The sequence below is a fragment of the Diabrotica virgifera genome, chromosome 3 (genome assembly GCF_917563875.1).
Source record: "Diabrotica virgifera virgifera chromosome 3, PGI_DIABVI_V3a".
Classification (NCBI taxonomy): Eukaryota; Metazoa; Arthropoda; class Insecta; order Coleoptera; family Chrysomelidae; genus Diabrotica; species Diabrotica virgifera.
The window spans coordinates 241,688,090-241,710,660 of NC_065445.1; the positions used below are offsets into that span (position 1 = coordinate 241,688,090).

The following is a 22,571-nucleotide window of genomic DNA, read 5'->3' on the forward strand; positions in this document are numbered from 1 at the left end:
AGTGTAAAGATAAAAAAGTTATGCGATAGAATAACCGTTGCCCTACCCAAAACGGACACCTATGACCGGTACTATAAATTCGCAATGGATGGAATTGATTTAGCTCTGGAAGATAAATATGCGTACATATTTTTTTTTTCTAACTAGAAGCGTTCTGGAGGTGAATTTGGTTAAATTGTCTTAAAATTACCTGAGGAATCTGTTGTCTTCGTTTGTCGGTAGAGTTTCTGGACACCCTGTAGGTATATTAAGTTCCCTTAAGTTCCCCTTCCGTTACAATCCCCTTGATAAAAGTTTCTAATTTCTGTATTTTTAAAGCTTTCTTCTATACATCTCAACCTAACCTCCATGGTATTTTATTATCTTTTGGATTATTGGATATTATCTCATTGGATTTTGTGATTCTTTTGACTGATTTCCTGTGCTCGTTGTATTTTCTTTTTTACTCTGGTCTTTTTTATGTATTATGGTAAATCTCAATTTATTTCGTTCGTCAGTTTTATTTTGCATTCCTCATTGAACCCTTTTTTGTATGCATCTTTATATTTCTATTACTGGTTTGCGCTGCTTTGTTTATATCTATTTTTTTGAATCTAAGTTTGTTTAATATTTCCATTTTCTTTAATATTATCTAATTCTCTGGTAACTATCCTAACAGGTTTATATACTTTGTACTTTTTCTCTTTTGATTTGTAATAAAAACTTATATTTCAGCGTTTGGTGAGGAAACTCCACTCAATCCTCAGCGTGTTGACGATGCTACTATAAACTCAAAACTGTCACTAATTTCTGAAGATGACGTAAAAATATATTTTAGGGATCAACAAAAACCACAAAATGATATTCCCGTAAGTACGTCAGAAACTTCACAATTAGGATCCAGTGGGTTTTCTGCAGAAAGGGTAAGTACCAATACCCACATTTTTTTGTATAATATTCAGGGTGTTTCATTAATAATTGTCCATATAGTAACTGGAGAAACCTTAGCACAAAATAAGAAGATTTAACCTAAAACACTTAAATAAAATGTTGTTCCTTACTGAGTTACAGGGTGTTTTATCTTAAAATTTAAAAATTATTTTTGCTCAGCATTTTAAAACTATTCGACATATCCTTTTCAAACTTGGCAGAAAGTGCGACTACTATACACCCTACTAAATTATGATACACAAAAAATACTATCTACTAGCAGAGGCGTACGACAGGGGATAGTGAATGGTTGACCTTACTCAAATTCTACGCCACTGGAGGAATTACTATTTAGTGCCATTTTTAGGTGCTCCAATACTTTCTATATAAATAATATACTGGTAATGATATAAGGTAATGATACTGGTATGATATTGGTAATTATAAAGTCATTAGTTTTCGAGATATTTAAAGTTAAATATGAAACGGCACAGTTATTTTGATTAATTTATGATATGATTCATATGATTAAAATTTAAAAATTATTTGTAGCCAGTACTTTAAAACTGTTTGGCATATCCTTATTATACTTGGCATAAAGTGTAGGTATTATACACCCTACTAAATAAAGATAAATAAACGTTTCTAGCTACTACCAGAGGCGTACGACAGGGGATAGTGCCAGGTTGACCCTTCCCAAATTCTACGCCACTGATGAAATTGCTATTTTAGTGTAATTTTTTGATTTTCCAATACTTTTAACGTAAATAACATACTCTTCATTCGTAACCATAAAATGATTAGTTTTCGAGATATTTGAAATTAAAAATGAAGCGACACACTACATTAATCAAAATAACCGTGTCGTTTCATTTTTACTTTCAAAAATCTCGAAAACTAATGACTTTATCGTTACGAATAAGGAGGATATTATTTTTATAGAAAATATTGGAGAATCCAAAATTTAAACTAAAATAGCAATTCCGCCAGTGGCGTAGAATTTGGAAAGGGTCAACCATTCACTTTCCCCTGTCATACGCCTCTGGTAACAACCAGAAACGCTTTTTTAACATAACTTAGTAGTTTCTACAATACCTATACTTCCTGCCAAGTATGAAAAGGATACGTCAAATAGTTCTAAAATGCTGAGCAAAAATAATTTTTAATTTTTTAGATAAAACACCCTGTAACTCAGTAAGGAACCACATTTTATTTAAGTGCTTTAGGTTAAATTTTCGTATTTTCTGCTAAGGTTTCTCCAGTTATTATATGGCCAATTATTAATGAAACACCTTGTATAGTTTAGCGGTCAAGGCCCATGGCTTGGTTTACTATTCCTTTCCAATCTCTTCTATTTGCTGCTTAATTTTTTCAATGTGTGATTTTAAGTTCTTCTGTGCCTCTTTCAACATCTTTCTTCCATCTGGTTTTAGGTCTACCTTTCTTCTTCTTTCCTCCTATTCCTCCCGGTAGTATTCTTTTGGGAAGTCTTGTATTTGGCATCCTTTGGATATGTCCCAACCGTCTCAGTCTTTGTGATTTTATGATCCCTACTATATTCGGTTCACCATACATCCTCTCCAGCTCTACATTTGGTCTTCTTATCCACATTCCATTCCATATCTTTCCGCCAAATATGTTTCTTAGGATTTTCTGCATGGCTTGCTCGGATTTGTTCATCTGTCCATGTTTCACTGGCATGCAATACTGTACACTGTCTTATATATTCTTATCTTAGCCCCTCTAGATATGTTCTTATTTCTTAATAAGCTGTTTAGGGCAAAGATACAACGATTGCCAGCCATAATTCTCGCTTAAATTTGTTATTTTATATTTGGTCTCATTTTTTTATTCATGGTTTCATGGTTACATTTTTTCTTTGTAGAAAATTTAAAATTGGTCAAGAATATTTTACAGGTCAGAACATGCTTAGATCAAATGATCTGGGTTTTAAGCACATATTTGAATTAACTACTATTTATCAATATAAAAATATAAATTCGATTCTACTCTTCTGTTTATTATCCAGTTATTAATGTTGTCCACCTTGCATCTCCGTCGTATATCTGCACTTCTAGCTTTGTCCGGTAGTGTCTCACTATCGATTTTTCGGACGGTTTTTACCTCTGATGTTTCTAGCATTCATTTTGGCCTTTCTGTATCAGTGTTTCTGGCATGTATGTCATTATTGGTTTGATGACTGTTTTGAAAATTCTGCCGTCCACTTCTTTTCCGATATTTTTATTTCTCCATATTATTGTTTCATTAAGGTTACTACTTTTTTTGTAATTTTTAGTAATTTTGCTTAATAAAATTAGTTTTTAAGACCTCATTTATCTTATCTAAAAATTAATTTTTAAAATTTTAATTCATATTAAAAATTGTTGAAACAAAAATTTAAAAATAATAATAATTTCTTTAATTATATAATTAAAAGAGATAATTAACTAGATTTTTGAAGTTATACTCCTTTAGGCGCGATTGAGATTGAGGGTGAATTTATATTAATCTGTGCGCATGCGCACACCGACAGTATGGTGTTAGTCTTTATACGGGCTCTGATTGGGTGTTGAAATGATCTGTCAATAATAAATAATTGTTCAATATGAAGGTAAACAAATGTATAATATATTAGTTTTATTGTTGTGAGGACAGAAACAAAAAAATTATAATTGTAGTGACTTTTAAATAGTTTTTAAAAGCAACAGGTACGTAATAATTGGAAATGTATCATAGGACCTACCTATTTGAACCTACCAAAATACATAGTATGTAATACTTTTATTTACATAATTTGATTACCATCAAAATTTCTAACAATATTCACCTAATATATTGTTTTCTTACTCTATGTTTTGTTGTATTTTTTCAATTCTAAATAATTTTAATTCAAAATCAAAATAATGTGATTTTATTCAAAAATGTCAAAAGTTTAATCCGTTTAGTTAGTCGATCTTCACACGTAATGACACATCGTCTCCGTGGCGAAGCATTTAAGGCGAATGAACACCAATACCAACCGCGCTGGTAAGCTGGTTCAAACCCCAATTAGAAACTTTTATTTTTTTATTTTTTTATACATTTTATGATTGTAAGTATATTTATTATATAATTTTATTTTCAGAAAACACGTATTTAGTTAAAAAATTTTCCGACAATTAATGTTCAGAAATCATTTGTGGCATTTTTAATGTGTTTGTGTGTGTTTTATTCTTTTATTATTTTAATTTTTGGCACTGTTTTAATAAAAATGTTTGAGAAGTAGTAAGTATAAATTAGTTTATATTTAAATAAAATATATTAATTGCGTTTAAATCATATATAATAGAAGTATAACTTCTTACGTGCGTACAAAGTACACACACATTCTTTTTTTAATTACGTTTATATACTGGGTAATTTATGATTAAAACATAGTTCAAGTAATCAATCAATCAAACGATTCTAATTCCTGTTTACAAATTTTACGAAATCTTTGTTTTGTTTCAATTCTAGGAAGTATATAGATACCTCACTACTATATGATATGAGAACGACCTTCAGAGATCTGTTTAAGGATAACCATTATTGTGATACGTAATTTAGTATGTTAAAAATTATAAAAAATGAGGGGTGCCCGATATAATTTTGTCAAGACTATAATAATTAATTAATAATTATAAATGATTCTCAACGAAAACATTTCGTTTATAAATTCGCAAAGTCTGTGTGTTATTGCGTTGCCGCTCCTGCAATACTTAGAGCAGATTTATCGATGGATTCTCATGTAGTTTTGTCTTCTGGATCCAAATCTGAAAACGAAATTTCGATATCTCTAACCTTCTTCGAGATAATTGACCTCAAGGTCTAAAATGTGATGTCACAATCCTTTTATTTTCTTCTGATACACTACACACTAAACGTCATCTGAAATCGCTGCTATTAGTAAGTAGGATAGCTTTAATCTAAATTTGTTAATCAAAGCATAGGCTATTTGGTATTTACATTTAAGTTTGACACTTCGTGAATGTCAAACTAAATTTTAAATTAGCTATTAATAAAATAATTTAATTATTATATAAAATAAATAAGATGTTTAAAAATACAATTTGAGTATATTTTGAAAGCAATAATTCATTAACAACAAAGGTTTGTACGAGTATACGGCCCCCCATTTAATGATAAATAGACTGCTCCATTTTTAGGTGAGCGGTAGCAACTCCTAAAATTACGTTACTCCGACCACGAAAATCAACTTTAAGATGAATGACCAATTTTGGTGATTCTTTATATTTTCGATACCGCTGAATCTGAATATGAAGTTTATTTTTATCTAGACTTGGTGGTACATTTTAAAAAATGAAATTTTATGCAAAAATGCGAAAAATCGATTTTAGTGATTTTTCGACTTTACCTCGCTGTATCTTTGGTCGCTGTAAATATTTCCTTTTGAAATTTTACTGTGTCATCTTTGATGTATTTAAATAACAATGTGCTTTATTCAAAGTGTTTAGACAAATTAAAAGAGGATCTGTTAATTTTTAAACATTTTGTCGTCAAATTTCGTTAGTTTCAGGTTTACTTAGAAAAGTTGAGTGACAAACTTTTTAGTTTATAATTTTCACCAACACAGGAATAAAATATAATTCATGGAGAAGTTTTTTGGAAAATTTCAAGTCAAAGTATGCAATACCAAAAAATTATGTGACTTTATAGACGAGTGGCACTCTTAAGATAACGCTTATTTCTCAAGATACTGACCACGATGTGGTGAATGGCTAATTTTCGTCTAACCTAAGGTTTTGATGGTGTTGAAAACGAAAATAAGGTTTATTTTAAATCATCACTTTCATTTATAACTCTTGCATTTTAATTTGATGAAGAAAAGTTATTCTTCATAAAAAGCTCTTCATGGTGTAAGATTTATGATGTAACCATCACATATAAAATTTTATTAATTTTACATGAGGTATATAAAAAATGTGAATTTTGAGTAAAGTATCTTTATAGTTCACAACATTTAAATTAGAATAATATAATTGCAAATTGAAACAAAATTTTTAATTCTAAACAACTTTTCGTAATAGTAATTCTCCCTATTATGAATTTAAATACCTAAATAAACAAAGTTTTTGTTATGATAATGCTCGCATTTTCAGCTTGTTTTTTTATAAATTCCACTAAAATTTTTTTGACCCGGCAGATACTATTTTAGATTTTTTGGATCATTCGAAATAAAAAAGGTTTTTTGTAATTTTTCTCTTAAATTGATCGTTTTCGTGTTAGAAACAATTTCAAACTGAAAAAAGAACGAAAAATTACGATTTTGAAGACTCAAAAACACAAGTACTAAACATAATTTCGAAATCGTCAAGTACCTAAATTCAAGTTTAAATCAACTTCTATCGGAACCTGATAAAAATTTATATTTTGTTTTATTCTAAAATATATTTTTTAATTGTTAATGACGAAGGTTTTTTATGGAAAGACGGGCGATCGGGCCGCATTAGCGACTAAAAAAACAATATTTTAAAATGAAATAAGCCCAAAATACTTATGAAGAGCTAATAAAATTAAATAATTAAATAAATAAAATTAAACTAATAAAATAAGATGATATTTTTTACTTATGCTTTTGAGAAAATCGTAATTTTTAAACTACAGCTACAACTAAAAAACAAATTTTGTAAACAAATATTTACGAAGAATACTGAAAATATACTGCCCCAACAGAATAACTAATACAAAACTATGGGAAAGAACAAAGCAAACTAACATATCTACTGCAGTCAGGGAAAAAAATGGAAATATATTGGCCACATTTTGAGGCAAGATAAAAAACAACATAGCAAGCACTTGGAGAGGAGGGAAAAAGACAACACATGAAAAAAATACAAATGAGAACAGGAAAACATTGGATTAAGATAGGGCGAAGTCAACAACAAATCAAAAAAAAAACAAAAGAATGAAAGGAACTAGTACACAGTTTATCCAGAGAATAAACACAAAAGAAGATGCGCTGACCCGGCCAGTGAGCAATCTTACCCTTTTGGCCAAGAAACGCATAAGCTCCCAATACTCCACAAGGAGGGACGGAACTAGAGATACAGATTCAAAAGGTCTTAGAAAATTCAGGATAACGAATTTTATAATTTTAAATGAAGTAAAAGTCAGACTTACTCTCAATCTTTATTATAACTTCCGACGACCGGTTTCGCTCTTTAAAATATGTAGAGCATCTTCAGGTCAAAGGTAACAAGTTACAAAATGCTACAAATAAAAAACCAGAGTTAGAACAGTGTCTGGTTACAAAAGATGCTAAAGATCCATAAGATCAAGCCAATGTTGAATAACGTACATAAAAATAGCTAAATAGCATACAACTGCCTATGCATGCAAAACGGGGGGTGGTAAAAAAAACGTTCCCAAACTCACAAACACAGGCAGATGTATGCCATATATAATCATGCAATTAAAACGTGTCGTACTTACATTCGGATACAAGGAGCTACTATCTCGGTATTCATTTTCATGATGTTTCTGTTAAAGTTATGTTAACGGGATATGGTGGTATAGACGGAGGATGCAGCAAAAGTAAATAAATTTATGGGATTTGGGAATTCTTGAGGGTGATGAGATAGTTGGTGTAAGACAACCAACAAATCTGTGCTTGTCATTATGTCATTTTTTATTTTATTTATAACTATTAAAAGAATTATATTTATTAGTAAATGTAAGATTGACTACGTTCGGATAAGACAGTGGGGCGAGTATTTAATGTGTATGTTAGAACTAGATGTGCAGTTATAAACTAAATAGTTAGGGTCAGTACTTGATCGTTATAGTCCAGAGAAATAAGATTTTTCTCGTGACACATCCCCCTCCAGGCCGAAACCAAATTTTTTGAGTAGTATGGACATCTATAATAATAAAATATATGTTTCCTGCAGCCGATTTTGATGATATACATAGTTATAAACAAATGAAGATCAAAAAACGCTAAATTTTCGCTTTTTTCGTCTATTACCAAAAAGTTAAGCACTTTAAACAAATTTGAGTGTAAGAAACTCATAAATCGTATAAAAAACTTCAATATGGCATTCGCTGAATATGTCCATCCTTATTGGTTGCTTAGAAAATTGCAAAATAAATCATAAATTTTGAGTTTTTAAAAATATTCATAACTTATGTAAAAATTAACTTAGAACCTTCTTATTACACGGAATGCTGATACTTCTTGTACTTAAATTAAATTTTAAATTTCAAAGCAATTGGTCAAATAGTTTAAAAGTTATTTAATTTGTTTATCCGAAATTCATTTTTTTTGCAACACTACAAGTCAGAAAATTATGAGCCTACACTCGTACTTCGGACAGTTTATGAAAGAAGAACATTTATACTATTACCATTATTAAAAATAAATGACAAAAAATAATTTTAAACAGTGTAAAATTATTTTGAAAAAACATGTCGATTTTTTGCTTACTTAAAAACAATTAGAATAACTTTTTAACCGTTACCTGTAGAAAAATTATTTTTTCATATTTAGAAAGACTGAATTTTTATACACATTTAGAAAGAAAAACAACTCTCCCCCCCATTATTTTAGCCCCCCTTAGCCCCCTTAGCCCCCCCCTCTCCCTTAGCCCCCCCATTTATTTAATTCACATGTTTTTGCAAAATAATTTTGCCATATTTATAATTACTTTTTGTAATTTTTTTTTAATTAAATTAATACTGTAAATTTCCTTCTTCCATAAACTGTCCAAAGTATTACTGTAGCTTCATCATTTTCTGACTTACAGTGTTGCAAAAAAAAATAAATTTGGGATAAACAAATTAAATAACTTTTAAACTATTTGACCAATTTCTTCAAAATTTACGGTATAAACTAAGCACCAAAAGTCTCAGCATTTCGTGTAATAAGAAGGTTCTAAGTTAATTTTTAAATAAGTTATAAATATTTAGAGAAACTCAAAATTTATGATTTATTTTGCAATTTTCTAAGCAACCAATAAGGATAGACATATTAAGCAAACGCCATATTGAAGTTTTTTTATACCGTTTATGAGTTTCTTACTCTCAAATTTGTTTAAAATGCCTATTTTCTTAGTAATAGACGAAAAAAGCGAAAATTTACCGTTTTTTGATCTTCATTTGTTTATAACTATGTATATCATCAAAATCGGCTGCAGGAAATATATAGGTTATTATTATAGATGTCCATGTTACTCAAAAAATTTGGTTTCGGCCTGGAGGGGGTTGTGTCACCAACAGGCTATTTTTTTTTTCCTTATTTCTCTGAACTATTAAGAGTTGGTAGATCGGAAAGCTTCAAATTATAGCTAAAATACTGTATTAGCAGTCATATAACAAATAGTTATAAATGTGAATGTGAATTAAATAACAACAATGTAGGTAAATGAAACACCATTATAAATTAAAGGGTGGAGAATTGGAATAGATAGAAATAGGAATTAAAATAAGTAATTGATTGTAGATTGAAACTCTGTTTTAGGGATATAAGCACTGGATAAATATTAATAATCTATTGAACCAGATAAAAGAAAATGTAGTAGTAAATTATATTTTTTAGGGTATACCTACATTGTCTTATAAATCTCGTCCATAAATAAATGACTAATTAAGTAAATTCACCTCACAATTAAATAAAACAGAAAACACACAGGACAAAAGACGATACAACAGAAAATGACGGAATTTGGTTGGTTACGAGCACTGCATTTAATTTGATTTATTTTAACTGTATTGATTTTTATTATTTCATGGTATCAGTTTTTTAAACTTTGTGTTTTTTGTAAAAATTTGTGGGAATTATGAAGTTTCAGAACAAGCTAGGTTAGTTGTCTAATTCTTCTTCTCAATCATGTATCAAAGGTTGCCAACATTCTGTTGAAAATATTTGAAATTCATGAAGAAATATTTTATACAACCACGTTAGTATTGCTGTTTTTGTATATGAGTATAATGTAATAATTATAACTAAATAGTAATATACATCAACTCTATAAGATATACCAACTATACAAGACATGCGATAATGAGTTAACAGATGATTCAATTTAGACAAATTAGACAAATTACCATGTAATGGTATGTTATAGTTGGTAAATGTTATTTTTAAATTTTTAGAAATTCGAAAAACGAAAACAGACACGCTGACATACGATAAATGAAATGAAATAAAATAAAATATGTAATTTAAATTAAATATAAATGCAAGGAAAAAGGAGAAAATAGAAATTAAAGTTAAATTACAATTAATGAACTGATCACCCTCATCAACCCACACTAACTATCTCATCACCCTTAAGAATTCCCAAATCCCATAAATTTATTTACTTTTGCTGCATCCTCCGTCTATACCACCATATCCCGTCAACATAACTTTAACATAAACATCATGAAAATGAATACCGAGATAGTAGCTCCTTGTATCCGAATGTAAGTACGACACGTTTTAATTGCATGATTATATATGGCATACATCTGCCTGTGTTTGTGAGTTTGGGGACGTTTTTTTACCACCCCCCGTTTTGCATGCATAGGCAGTTGTATGCTATTTAGCTATTTTTATGTATGTTATTCAACATTGGCTTGATCTTATGGATCTTTAGCTTTTTTTGTAACCAGACACTGTTCTAACTCTGGTTTTTTATTTGTAGCATTTTGTAACTTGTTACCTTTGACCTGAAGATGCTCTACATATTTTAAAGAGCGAAACCGGTCGTCGGAAGTTATAATAAAGATTGAGAGTAAGTCTGGCTTTTACTTCATTTAAAATGAACTCTCACATGCAACCCATTCAAGATTTTTATAATTTTAACTTCATAGTATAATTATTATAAGAATAAAAAACCACTAAACGCCCTAAAAATTAGTGGCGCATACAAAATTCCAGCTACAAAAGTGCTGATATGAATATTACGTGGCGCGAAAATGTATTTTCATTTAGACGGAAAACAAAATTCTATTTTTATTTTGAAAGATTTTTCCGTAATAATATTATTTGCTTTCGAAGCAAAACTCGCCACAAAAGAGTAGCTTTGATACAGTTTGCATTTTGAGGCTTTTTGTGGCGAGTTTTACTCCAAATTTAGCGCATGTTATGGAAAAATCTTTCAAAATAAAACTAGAGTTTTATTTTCCGTCAAAATGAAAAAAGATTTTCGCCTCGTAATATTCATACAAGAATAAAAAACCGCTCAACGCCGTAAAAATGAGTGGCGCATACAATATTCCACCTACAAAAGATCTGATATGAATATTACGTGGCGCGAAAATGTATTTTCATTTTGATGCAAACCAAAATTATAGTTTTATTTTAAAAGATGTTTCCATAATATTTGCTAAATTTGAAGTAAACGCGCCACAAAGGAGTTTCAAAATTCAAACTGTATCAAAGTTACTCTTTTGTGGCGCGTTTACTTCAAATTTAGCAAATATTATGGAAACATCTTTTAAAATAAAACTAGAATTTTGGTTTGCATGAAAATGAAAATACATTTTTGCGCCACGTAATATTCATATCAGATCTTTTGTAGCTGGAATATTGTATGCGCCACTAATTTTTACGGCGTTGAGCGGTTTTTTATTCTTGTAAAACTTATACTTTGATAACCAATAAATCGAAAACTATTAATTTTACCAAAAAAATGTATAATGAACATTTTTTGCTTATAATTAATGTTTTACCAGCATTTGCGGTCAAAACATAATAAAAAATTTCCACCCTCGAGATAAAGTGGCAACCACCCTATGGCAAAAGCGTCTTTCGGCATCATATAGATTTTGATCCTTGGACTATCCACTACTTATTGTCAAATTTTCAAGCAAATCGATCCATTCTGTAAAAATAGCGAAGTGAAAAATTTCAGTTCCTGGACTAATTATACTTTTGGAGCTCTATAACTTCTGAACGGCTTAGCTGATGTTGATCACTAAACATGAATTTGAAACGTATTGACAAGTAGTATCTGATGCATCCAAGATCAAGTATGATAACTGAACGTATTACAGGAATTATTGAGCTTGAAAAACCATTTTTCCCATAAGAAATAGATTTGATCATACTTATGAAGCCTATAACTTAAAAATTCGAATTTTCCCAGATATGAGGTACACACCGTTAGACGCGTCCTGAGTCCTTTTACAAACGCTCAGTTATTGGCACAATTCGTAGGTTGAAATTTTGAATAATTGTCGGAAAACCAAAATTTTCAAAGTTGAATTTTTAAGTTTTTTGGCTATGGTGAGCAGTGTGTATGTCTTAGCTTGATCGCTTAAGCTCCATTTGAAAGATTAACTCAACCCTATTGATTTGGTATATTTGTAGTTTTCCTGTCTTTCCTTGAACCTAAGATATATACGCCCAAAAATATGCTATTTTGTATCTACCTAGTCCTCTAGCTGGCTTACGGGTAGTCAGAAGTCAAAAATTAGACCGGTTCTGAATCGGCCCTCACACCCTCTTGAAACAGAGAAAAAAAATTCAGATCGGTTTAACTTTTCCACATACATACATACATACAAACATACATATCCACAAACATTTTCCATTTTTTAAATAAAAATTGGGTCATATTTCTGAGCTCGATAACTTTTGAATGGTATAACCGATTTTCAAAATGAAACATGCGTTAGAAAGGTAATGATCTATGCTATCAGAAGCCGTAAAGGTCGGGTTTAAATTTTTGAAATTTTTGGGAGTTTTGGGGACGAGAACGAAAAACAGGCTTTAAATGGGAAGGGCCGTAAAATCCACACCCTTGGACCAAAATGGAGAAGTAACATATGGATGGACGAGTCTTTTCCTAAAATTTAAGATTGGATTTGGCCCAATTTTCAATTCAGTCAGGTTTAGAAAATCGAAAATTTCGTGTATATATAGTGTCGCTTGTAGGGGTGTTGTGCGCCACTGGTGAGAACTGCCGTTCTCTGTGGATAAGCTCTTTTGTAGCTGGAATTTTGTATGCGCCACTCATTTTTACGGCGTTTAGCGGTTTTTTATTCTTGTAGCAAGAGTTTTTCAAAGTTTTTTATAAATTAAATGTATGAAGTTGAATTTAATGTTTCTCGATTACACGTTAAGCATTATAAATGGTCGCCTTTGTCGCATTCTCTCCCAAATGATCTAGTAGTTACCACACCAGACGGTAAGACAATCAGAGTTCATGTCCCAGCCATCCTAATAATTATGGGGGCAAATAAACTCGGATTGTCCGATCAAACTTAGCGTAGTACCCACTACAACTAAATAAATCATTTCGGCGATAATGGATAAATGGATTATACTTTTGGAGTTAGATAACTTCTGAAAGACTTAACCGATTTTGATCATTAAACATGAGTTTGAAACGTATTGACAAGTAGTATCTGATGCATCCAAGGTCAAGTATGATAACTGAAGGTATTATAGAAATTATTGGGCTTGAAAACCGTTTTTCCATAAGAAATAGATTGGATCGTATTTATGAAGGCTATAACTTAAAAAATTTGAATTTTCCCAGATGTGAGGTATACACCGTTAGACGCGACTAGAGTCTTCCTACAAACACTTAGCTATTGGTGCAATTCGTAGGTTAAAATTTTGAGTAATGGTCGAAAAACCAAATTTTCATAGTTTAATTTTTCAGTTTTTCGGCTATACAGAGCCGTGTGTAGGTATGGTTGTGACCGCTTAGGCACCATTAGAAAGATTAATTGAACGCTATTAATTTTTTGTAATCGCAGTTCTCCTGTCTCTCCTTGAACCTAATATATATTTATACGCCCAAAAAATATGTCATCTTGTATCCACCTACTAACTAGACCTATAGCTGGCTTATTGGTGGTCAAAAGTCACAAACTACACCGGTTCTGAATCGGCCCTGACCCCCTCTTGAAACACAGAAAAAAATTCAGATCGGTGTAACTTTTCCACACCCATACATATACAGGGTGTCCAGAAACTCTACCGACAAACGAAGACAGGAGATTCCTTAGATAAGTTTAAAACAATTTAACCAAATTCATCTAGTACGAAAATGTTTCCTAATGGAACTAGAGCTCTTTGAAGATGGCGTCTTGTAATTAGTTTTTCTTAAATACCTCCAGAACGCTTCTAGTTAGAAAAACTAAAATTGGTACACATATTTATCTTCTAGAGATAAATCGATTTCATCCATTGTGAATTTCTTTTACCAGTTATAGGCGTCGTTTTTGGGTGGGACAACGGTTATTTTATCGCATAACTTTTTTGTCTTTAAGTTTTAAACATTTTTGATACTAGATTATTAAATTGTGAGGTATTATAATACTAAAAGTTACTCTTGTTTTAAGTGGGTAAGACACACCGTTTTCTAGAAAAATCGATTTGAAAATTTTTCGTTTCCTGAATTTGAAAAGAAAATTGAAAAAAATTGAAAAGAAACGGTGTATTTTACCAACTTAAACCAAGAGTACCTTTTAGTACTAGAATACCTCATAATTTAATAATCTAATGTCAAAAATTCTTAAAAATTAAAGACAAAAAAGTTATGAGAGAAAATAACCGTTGACCTACCCAAAACGGACGCATATGACCGGTACTAGCAATTCGCAATTATTGAAATCGATTCACCTCTGGAATATAAATAAATGTACCAGTTTTCGTTTTTCTAAATAGTTTTTTTTTATTTTTTTTTGATATTCAAAAAACGAAAAATATTCAAATCGATTTTTCTAGAAAACGGTGTACCCTATCGTCATAAAGTAAGAGTACCTATTGGTACTACAATGCCTTACATTTTAATAATCCAGACTCAAGAATGCTTAGAAATTAAAAACAAAAAAAGTTATGCGATAATATAACTGTAGCCCTAACCAAAACGGACGACTATGACCTGTACTAGAAATTTGCAATGGATGAAATCGATTTAACTCTGGAAGATAATTATGTGTACCAAGTTTCGTTTTTCTAAATAGAAGCGTTCTGGAGATATTTAAGAAAAACTAATTACCACACGCCATCTTCAAAGAGCTCTAGCTCCCTTAAAAAGCATTTTCGGACTAGGTGAATGTGATTAAATTGTCTTAAAATTATCAGTAATAATTGCACAAGAGCTCTGAAATGATTGAATTTTTCCCGAGTGACACTTTGACAGTTTTAATTTTGACAGTTAAAATTATGTCAAAGTGTCACGAGAGCAAAAATTCTATATTAATTTCAGAGGTCGAGTGCAATTTGTTGCGATTATTTCATGAATAAAACTGTTCAAAACCAAAATTTTATTGTAATTTATTTATGTAAGTACCATTAAACACACAGTTTTTATAAATATTTGACGATTGAAAGTCATCACTTTTATAATTTTTAAAACATTAATTGTCATTAATGTCACTGAATATATTTTTTCGTAGCAACGAAGGGCATCTGACGTAATATACTTAACGACGGGAGATTATCAAAAATTATCGATTTAATTCAGATTTCTGTAGCTATCTATTGGTCAGAATCTCCTATGAATGAAATAATCAGTAGTAATTGCACAAGAGCTCTGAAATTATTGAATTTTTCCCGAGTGACACTTTGACAGTTTTAATTTCACGAGCCGAAGGCGAGTGAAATTATGTCAAAGTGTCACGAGAGCAAAAATTCTATATTGATTTCAGAGGTCGAGTGCAATTTGTTGCGATTATTTCATGAATATAACTGTTCAAAACCAAAATTTTATTGTAATTTATTTATGTAAGTACCATTAAACACACAGTTTTTATAAATATTTGACGATTGAAAGTCATCACTTTTATAATTTTTAAAACATTAATTGTCATTAATGTCACTGAATGTATTTTTTCGTAGCAACGAAGGGCATCTGACGTAAAATACTTAACGACGGGAGATTATCAAAAATTATCGATTTAATTCAGATTTCTGTAGCTTTATATTGGTCAGAATCTCTTATGAATGAAATAATCTGAGGAATCTCCTGTCTTCGTTTGTCGGTAGAGTTTCTGGACACCCTGTATACATACATACATACATATCCACAAACATTTCCCCTTTTTAAATAAAAATTGAATCATATTTTTGAGTTCGGTAACTTTTGAATAGTATATCCTATTTTCAAAATTAGACATGCGTTGGAAAAGTAATGATCAGTACTATCAAAAGCCGCAAAGCTCGGACTTAAATTTTTAAAATTTTTGGGAGTTTTGGGGACGAGAACGAAAAACAGGCCCTAAATGGGAAGGGTCATAAAATCCACACCTTTGGACCATAATGGAAAGTTGACATATCTGGATGGGTGAGTCTTTTCGAAAACATTAAGATGGGCTTTGGCCCAATCTTCAATTACATAAGTCAGATTATGAAAATCAAAGTTTCGTGTATATATAGTATCACATGTAGGTAGAACTGACGTTCTCTATTATAGGTCTGGATCCCGCGTATGAAAAAAAAGTTGATTAATAGCAAGCTGAAAATTTGTTAATAGCTTAAGGGTGTCTAGTCGGATAAACTTTGATATATGGAAATACTGGAACAGGGGTAGTTTTAATTGTGGAACAGGTTAAAAATTTGGAACGGTCACACCACGAAAACGGCGCATTTATTTTGTCCGACAGAACAGACTTAAACTCTTCGAACAGAGATTAAACTCTCATGCAAAAATCGGACTGCTATTTATCACCAAATGGGCGTTTTAATGAGTGGAACATGTAGAATATGTCAAATGACAGGAATTATGACAGGTGATAAATAGCAGTCTGATTTTTGCATGAGAGTTTAATCTCTGTTCGGAGAGTTTAAGTATGTTCTGTCGGACAAAATAAATGTGCCGTGTTCGTGGTATGACCGTTCCAAACTTTTAAAGTGTTCCACAGTTAAAACTGCCCCTGTTCCAGTGTTCCCATATATCAAAGTTTATCCGAATAGGCACCCTTAAGCTATTAACAAATTTTCAGCTTGCTATTAATCAATTTTTTTTTCATACGCGGGATCCAGACCTATTAATTTTCCTCCCCTTTATTATAAAATGCCTTTTAACTGTGAATGTTATTCCTTTTTACATTATTTTTTCTTCTAGAATACAGTGGTGGTAATCCATGGTTGGAAAAGTAGTGTCAAATCCGAATTTAACGTAGTACTTTCCGAAGCCTACTTAAGCAAATACAATATCAATCTTTTAGTTGTTGACTGGAGCCGTGTGGCCAACGATTTATATCTAATAGCTAGTGCATCTGTTGAAAAAATTGGACAGATAGTTGGAAATTATATTAAAACTCTGCAACACAAATTCCAATTAGATTTAAATAAAACGGCTATTGTGGGCCATTCATTGGGGGCTCATGTTGCGGGAATCGCAGGCCGCACCGTTGGTGGAGAGGCAAATTACCTTATAGGTAAGCAAATTGTAACCAATAGTGTATAATTGTATGTAAGAAATAAGGTAGTAACACTTTAAGAGTGAAATATTTGAACCGTTCTTTGTTTACCGATTGGTTTGAATTTGCGAAGCGTTTAGTTGGGAAGCAGTGAAATTTGCTAATCATTTTAAGCTCGATAAGAGCCTATAACTTAAATAGTAGAACCTAAAAGAAAACATTCGATGGTTAAGAGCGCAGATATAGTATGTCCACTTTTTTCTGGTGTCAAGATAACATCATAAGAATATTCAGTAGGGTCATATGTATAAATGCTCTGCATAATTATTGTAAATCCAGAATGATTGTAAATGGGTTAAACCACCTTGCCAAAATATAGTATTTCCCATTTGTACTAAAAACCGACTTGCACAGATATTATGTCCGTTGGAAGTGCACAAACATAGTATGTTTTGGACAAACAATATTAGTGCTCACGCGATCAAACTTATCATGGCTCTAAACATTGTTTGTCCGGACATGCAATATTTGTGCTCTTCCAGAGCTGTCCTTCCACATTCCCAAAAAGGATCAATGTTCTACATGCAATATTTTTATTATAATGCCTCAGACAAATCTTCTTTGGAAAATAATTGGAAACTCCATAAGCAAAGGGAAGAAGAAGCTATGACAATGAAAAAAACAGACAAGAAGAAAGCTATTGAAGTAAAAGGAGTGAATTATAGAGCGATCACGTTTGACTTAGAAGCAATTTGACAGTGCCATTTTCTGCAGATTCTCAGATTTATTACAAACGAAAACTTTCAGTTTTTAATTTTACCACTTATGACTCATTTGATTAAAGTTGTCAGTGCTATGTGTGGGATGAAACCCAGGGTTCCAAAGGTGCCTCAGAGATAAATGCCTTTTAAAATACTTATATAGTTTGCCAGAAACCGTTGAACATGTAGCCACTTTCTCAGACACATGGGGTGGGACATATTTCTAAAGAATATATTCTTCTTCTTTAGCCCATTTCTATCCAGCTTTGGACATAGGACTTCCCCAAATCTTTCCATTTCCGTCTGTTCTTGGCTGCGCTTTGTCAGTGAGTTCCAGCAGCTTTTACAATATCGTCTTTCCATCGCATCTGAGGTCTTCTTCAACCTCTTCTTCCTGTCCACGGTCTCCAGTTTTGTATTTTAGCATTCCATATTTTGTCTTCCTGCCTCGAATTTTGGCCCGAAAATCTCCACTTTAACCCTGTTATATGTTGAGTTACATTTTTTACTTTTGTTTTCTCTCTTATCCATTTGTAGAACATATCCCTTGAACAAATTACTAAATATAAAAGCAAGAAATTTGGCGAATTTACTATTTAGATGAAACTTGGTTTGTATCTACGATACAGTTAAACAAGGACAAACAGATGGTTCAAACATGAGCATACATTGAGAATAAATTAAAGGACGGGTTCTGAATGTTTTAAAATTATGTGGGAAGAAAATAGAGGATCGTAACCTTGACTCCCACAAGAGCTGATATTTTTGAAGATTTGTTTGAAAATTCACGGATTTCAAACTTGGAGCCAAACAATTTAATAGTGCTTGATATAGCTTCTTATCATTTCCGATAATTCATCAAGATACCAAATATACCCTCAAAGAAAGCTTTTTAATCGAAAATGATTTGAACGTCGAAGATTTTTATACAAAAAAAATAACTTAATGCAGTTCTACACATGACGCAATTTAACAAATTTTACGCCCTAGAGTATTGCCGAAAAGCATGGACACTGGACACTATATTGATACTTCCTCCCTATTTTACAGTTTTCAATGCTATATAGTTGATTTTGGGACAACTAAAACCAAGTATAACTCGTGCAAATACATTTCCTGAATTTGATAAGAAGACAATAAATTGAGATAATTTTAAAATGTATATGTTTGATACCAATATATTATATTTTTATTATATACAGAGTGGGACAAATAAAAGATTCCACCTCGATATTTGGCACTATTTATTAGATTTTAAGAAAATGACGAAACAGGTCGATTTTTGATCTAAGGGGGACACATTTTTACGGTACATACATTTGTCATTTGTCAACCCCCTCCATTCTACTTCCCCACCCCTTATTTTTAAATAGGGAATAGGGTATCGTGTGCTAGCTCATTTAAAAGGTCATTCAATTCTCTATTCAGTAATACAAATATAAACATAATTATTTATACAGGGTGTCCAAGAAAAAAGTATTTTAATTAAATTAATTGACACAAAAAGAAGAGTGCATGTAATTTATTTAATTCAAAATACATTCTACTGCTATCACAAAACAGAAAAAAATGTTTTTTGATAAATAAACATTGCTTTTCGCTTAATTCCAATGTTCAAGCTGCCACCTATCTGCCTCTTGGTAGGTTGAATATTAAATTTAAGCGAAAAACAATATTTATTTATCAAATAAACATTTTTCTCTGTTTTCTGTCAGTAGTAGAATATATTTTGAGTTAAATAAATTGCATATATTCTTGTTTTTGTGTCAATCAATTTAATTAAATTTTTTTTTCTTGGACATCCTGTATAAATAATTGTGTTAATGTTCATATTACTGAATAGAGAATGGAATAACCTTTCAAAATGAGCTAGCACACGACCCCTATTCCCTATTTAAAAATAAGGGGCGGGGGAAGTGGAAGGGAGGGGTTGAAAAATGACAGATGCATGTACCGTTAACCCGGGAGCAATCGCGCCGTTAGAAAAATCTAATATTTTACCCTTTTTGGTGATAAATCGATGAAAAATTTTGCAACATAATTTTCCACTCGTAAGTGCTTCGAGGAAGGGTGTAGTAATGCGTAGGTATATTTTTTTTAATTTTTTTTCTTCTTCTTCTTTTTCTTTTTGTTGAATTTATGGCTTTGGTGAGAACCAATTAGCATTAATAATTGTTAGAAATAAAACTTCTAACATAACAAGTAAATAAAAATCCTATAAAATAAATATTTGTTGTACCTAAATTCGAATTTATATTCGTATATTTAGATAAAATCTAACGCGCGACTGCTGACGTGACAGAAGTGAGCGCGTCTGTTCCCGGGTAAATATGTGTCCCCCTTAAATAAAAAATCGACCTGTTTCGTCATTTCCTTAAACTCTAATAAATACTGCCAAATATGGAGGTGGACTGTTTTCTTTGGCCCACACTGTATATACAACATACCAATTTTTTTATAAACCAATTAATACGTATATCTACTTAAGTCACCATATTTTAGGATTGGATCCAGCGTGGCCCCTGTTTGTAGTTTTGCATAGAAACATCCGGATAAGACCAACCGATGCAAAGTTTGTCCAAGTTATCCATACAAGCGATGTGGGCATACAAGGACCTCTTGGCCATTCAGATTACTATCCAAATGGGGGACTTCGTCAGCCTGGATGCCTCCCTGCTGCTTTCGGTAAGTAATGTTTATAGGCCTGGATCCCGCGTACAAAAAAGTTTATTAATAGCAAGCTGAAAATTGTTTAATAGCTTAACGGTGGAACAGTGGAACAGGAGAAGTTTTAATTGTGGAATTGGTTAAAAATTTGGAACGTCAGACTACTAAAACGTCCCATGTATTTTGTCGGACATAACTTCCAATTGAGTTGTTACCATTTCACTAAACTCTCATACAAAAATTAGGCTGGTGTTTATCATCAACTGGGCATTTTAATGAGTGGAACACGAAGAATATGTCAAATGACAGGAATCGTGTTGGTTAGTAATAGCAGTCTGATTTTCGCATGAGCGTTTAATGAAAGGGTAACAAATCAATTAGATATTCTGTCCGACAAAATACATGGGACGTTTTCGTAATCTGACGTTCCAAAATTTTTAAAATATTCCACGATTAAAACTTCCCCTATTCCAGTGTTCCCGTACATCAAAGTTTGTCCGACTAGAAACCGTTAAACTATTAACAAATTTTTCAGCTTGGTATTAATCAAATTTCTTTGGTATGTGGGATCCAGGACTAATTGTTTATTATATTATTGTGAGTGATACATTATTATGATTTGCAACAAAATGCAGTCTCTAAGTTCTAATTAAAAAAAAAAAGTCAAAGCTTTCAACCTGATCAAAATATTTAAAAATATTTAAAATATCAAATTGAAAACTTATTGGACTGTTTTCCTGGTAACATCTCCATGGCTTTTAAAAATTGCAAGCCAGATGCATGCTGAAGCAAAGAAGACCAGAGGGAATTCTAAAATTTGCAATTCCCAATCCCGTAGGTTCAGTGTGTTAAATTTGAACGGAAAGTGGACCTACGTTACTTAAAGGAGTAATATTTTTTTGGTGCCTATTCGTTTCGAATATTGGCGATCATTCTGGCTATAATTCTTTTATTAACTAATGCTTTAAATAGACTAGTCGTTGTTGTGGAGAACCATTTCCTCAGGTTCTTTAACCATGATATTCTTCTTCTCCCAATTCCTCACTTTCCGAATACTTTTCCTTGAAGTATTACCTTCAGTAATCTATATTTAGTGCCGGTTCCCATTATGTGTCCCATAGATTCTAACTTTCTCCTTTTAAAGGTATACATCACCTCTCTTTCGTTCTCCATTGTTCGTAATAGGGTCTGGTTGGTTATCTTGTCCGTCCATGATATCCTTAGGATTCGCCTGTGTAGCCACATTTCGAAGGCTTAAAGTTTTTTCTCCATCGCTTCAAGTCAAATTTATTCATCACATGCGACATTATACAAAGTTGTACATGCATGAGACAAGTCAAAGTTACAGACATATAATGTACATCTTTAAAGTATATAAATTAATAAATATGACAAAACATACTTAAAAGTTATTTTTAGAATATGGCTCTAGCTCACAAATGTGTTGATGTACACACCTCCGAAAGTTTGGCTGATGTAAATTCATTCGTATATCTATTCGCAATTTGTTAAAAAAACTTATGGCTGCATAATGTGTGCTACCTTCCAACAAAACAGAACGATGTTGTGGAAGCATAAAGTGATTGTCTCTGAATCTTGTTGAATAAATATGGTTAAATTGAAATTTATTGAATTCATAAATTTTTCAATGTAAATACATTATACACGAGAATATATACAGACCAGGAATTGTAAGAATATTATTTTGTCTGAAGATGCCTCTACAAGAATCTCTAAATTTCATTTTATATATTATCCTAATAGCTCTTTTCTGAAGTACGAATATCTGCTCTAATTCAGAGGTACAACCCCAGACTTCAATGCCATATTTGGCTATTGAGTAAAAATGGGCAAAGTATACTGTTTTTAATATTGATGTATTAAAGGGAC

General features: G+C 31.6%; 1 protein-coding gene across 1 annotated transcript in view; it reads left to right on the plus strand.

Moving 5' to 3' along the window:
- Window positions 1-22,571, plus strand: part of LOC114325854 (pancreatic lipase-related protein 3-like) — a 40,921-nt gene that overhangs the window by 9,350 nt on the left and 9,000 nt on the right. Inside the window, exons 2-4 of the mRNA XM_028273988.2 lie at window positions 715-902; window positions 16,956-17,271; window positions 20,517-20,699. Coding sequence (XP_028129789.1) covers window positions 715-902; window positions 16,956-17,271; window positions 20,517-20,699 — 687 coding nt within the window. The remainder of the gene's footprint in view (window positions 1-714; window positions 903-16,955; window positions 17,272-20,516; window positions 20,700-22,571) is intronic.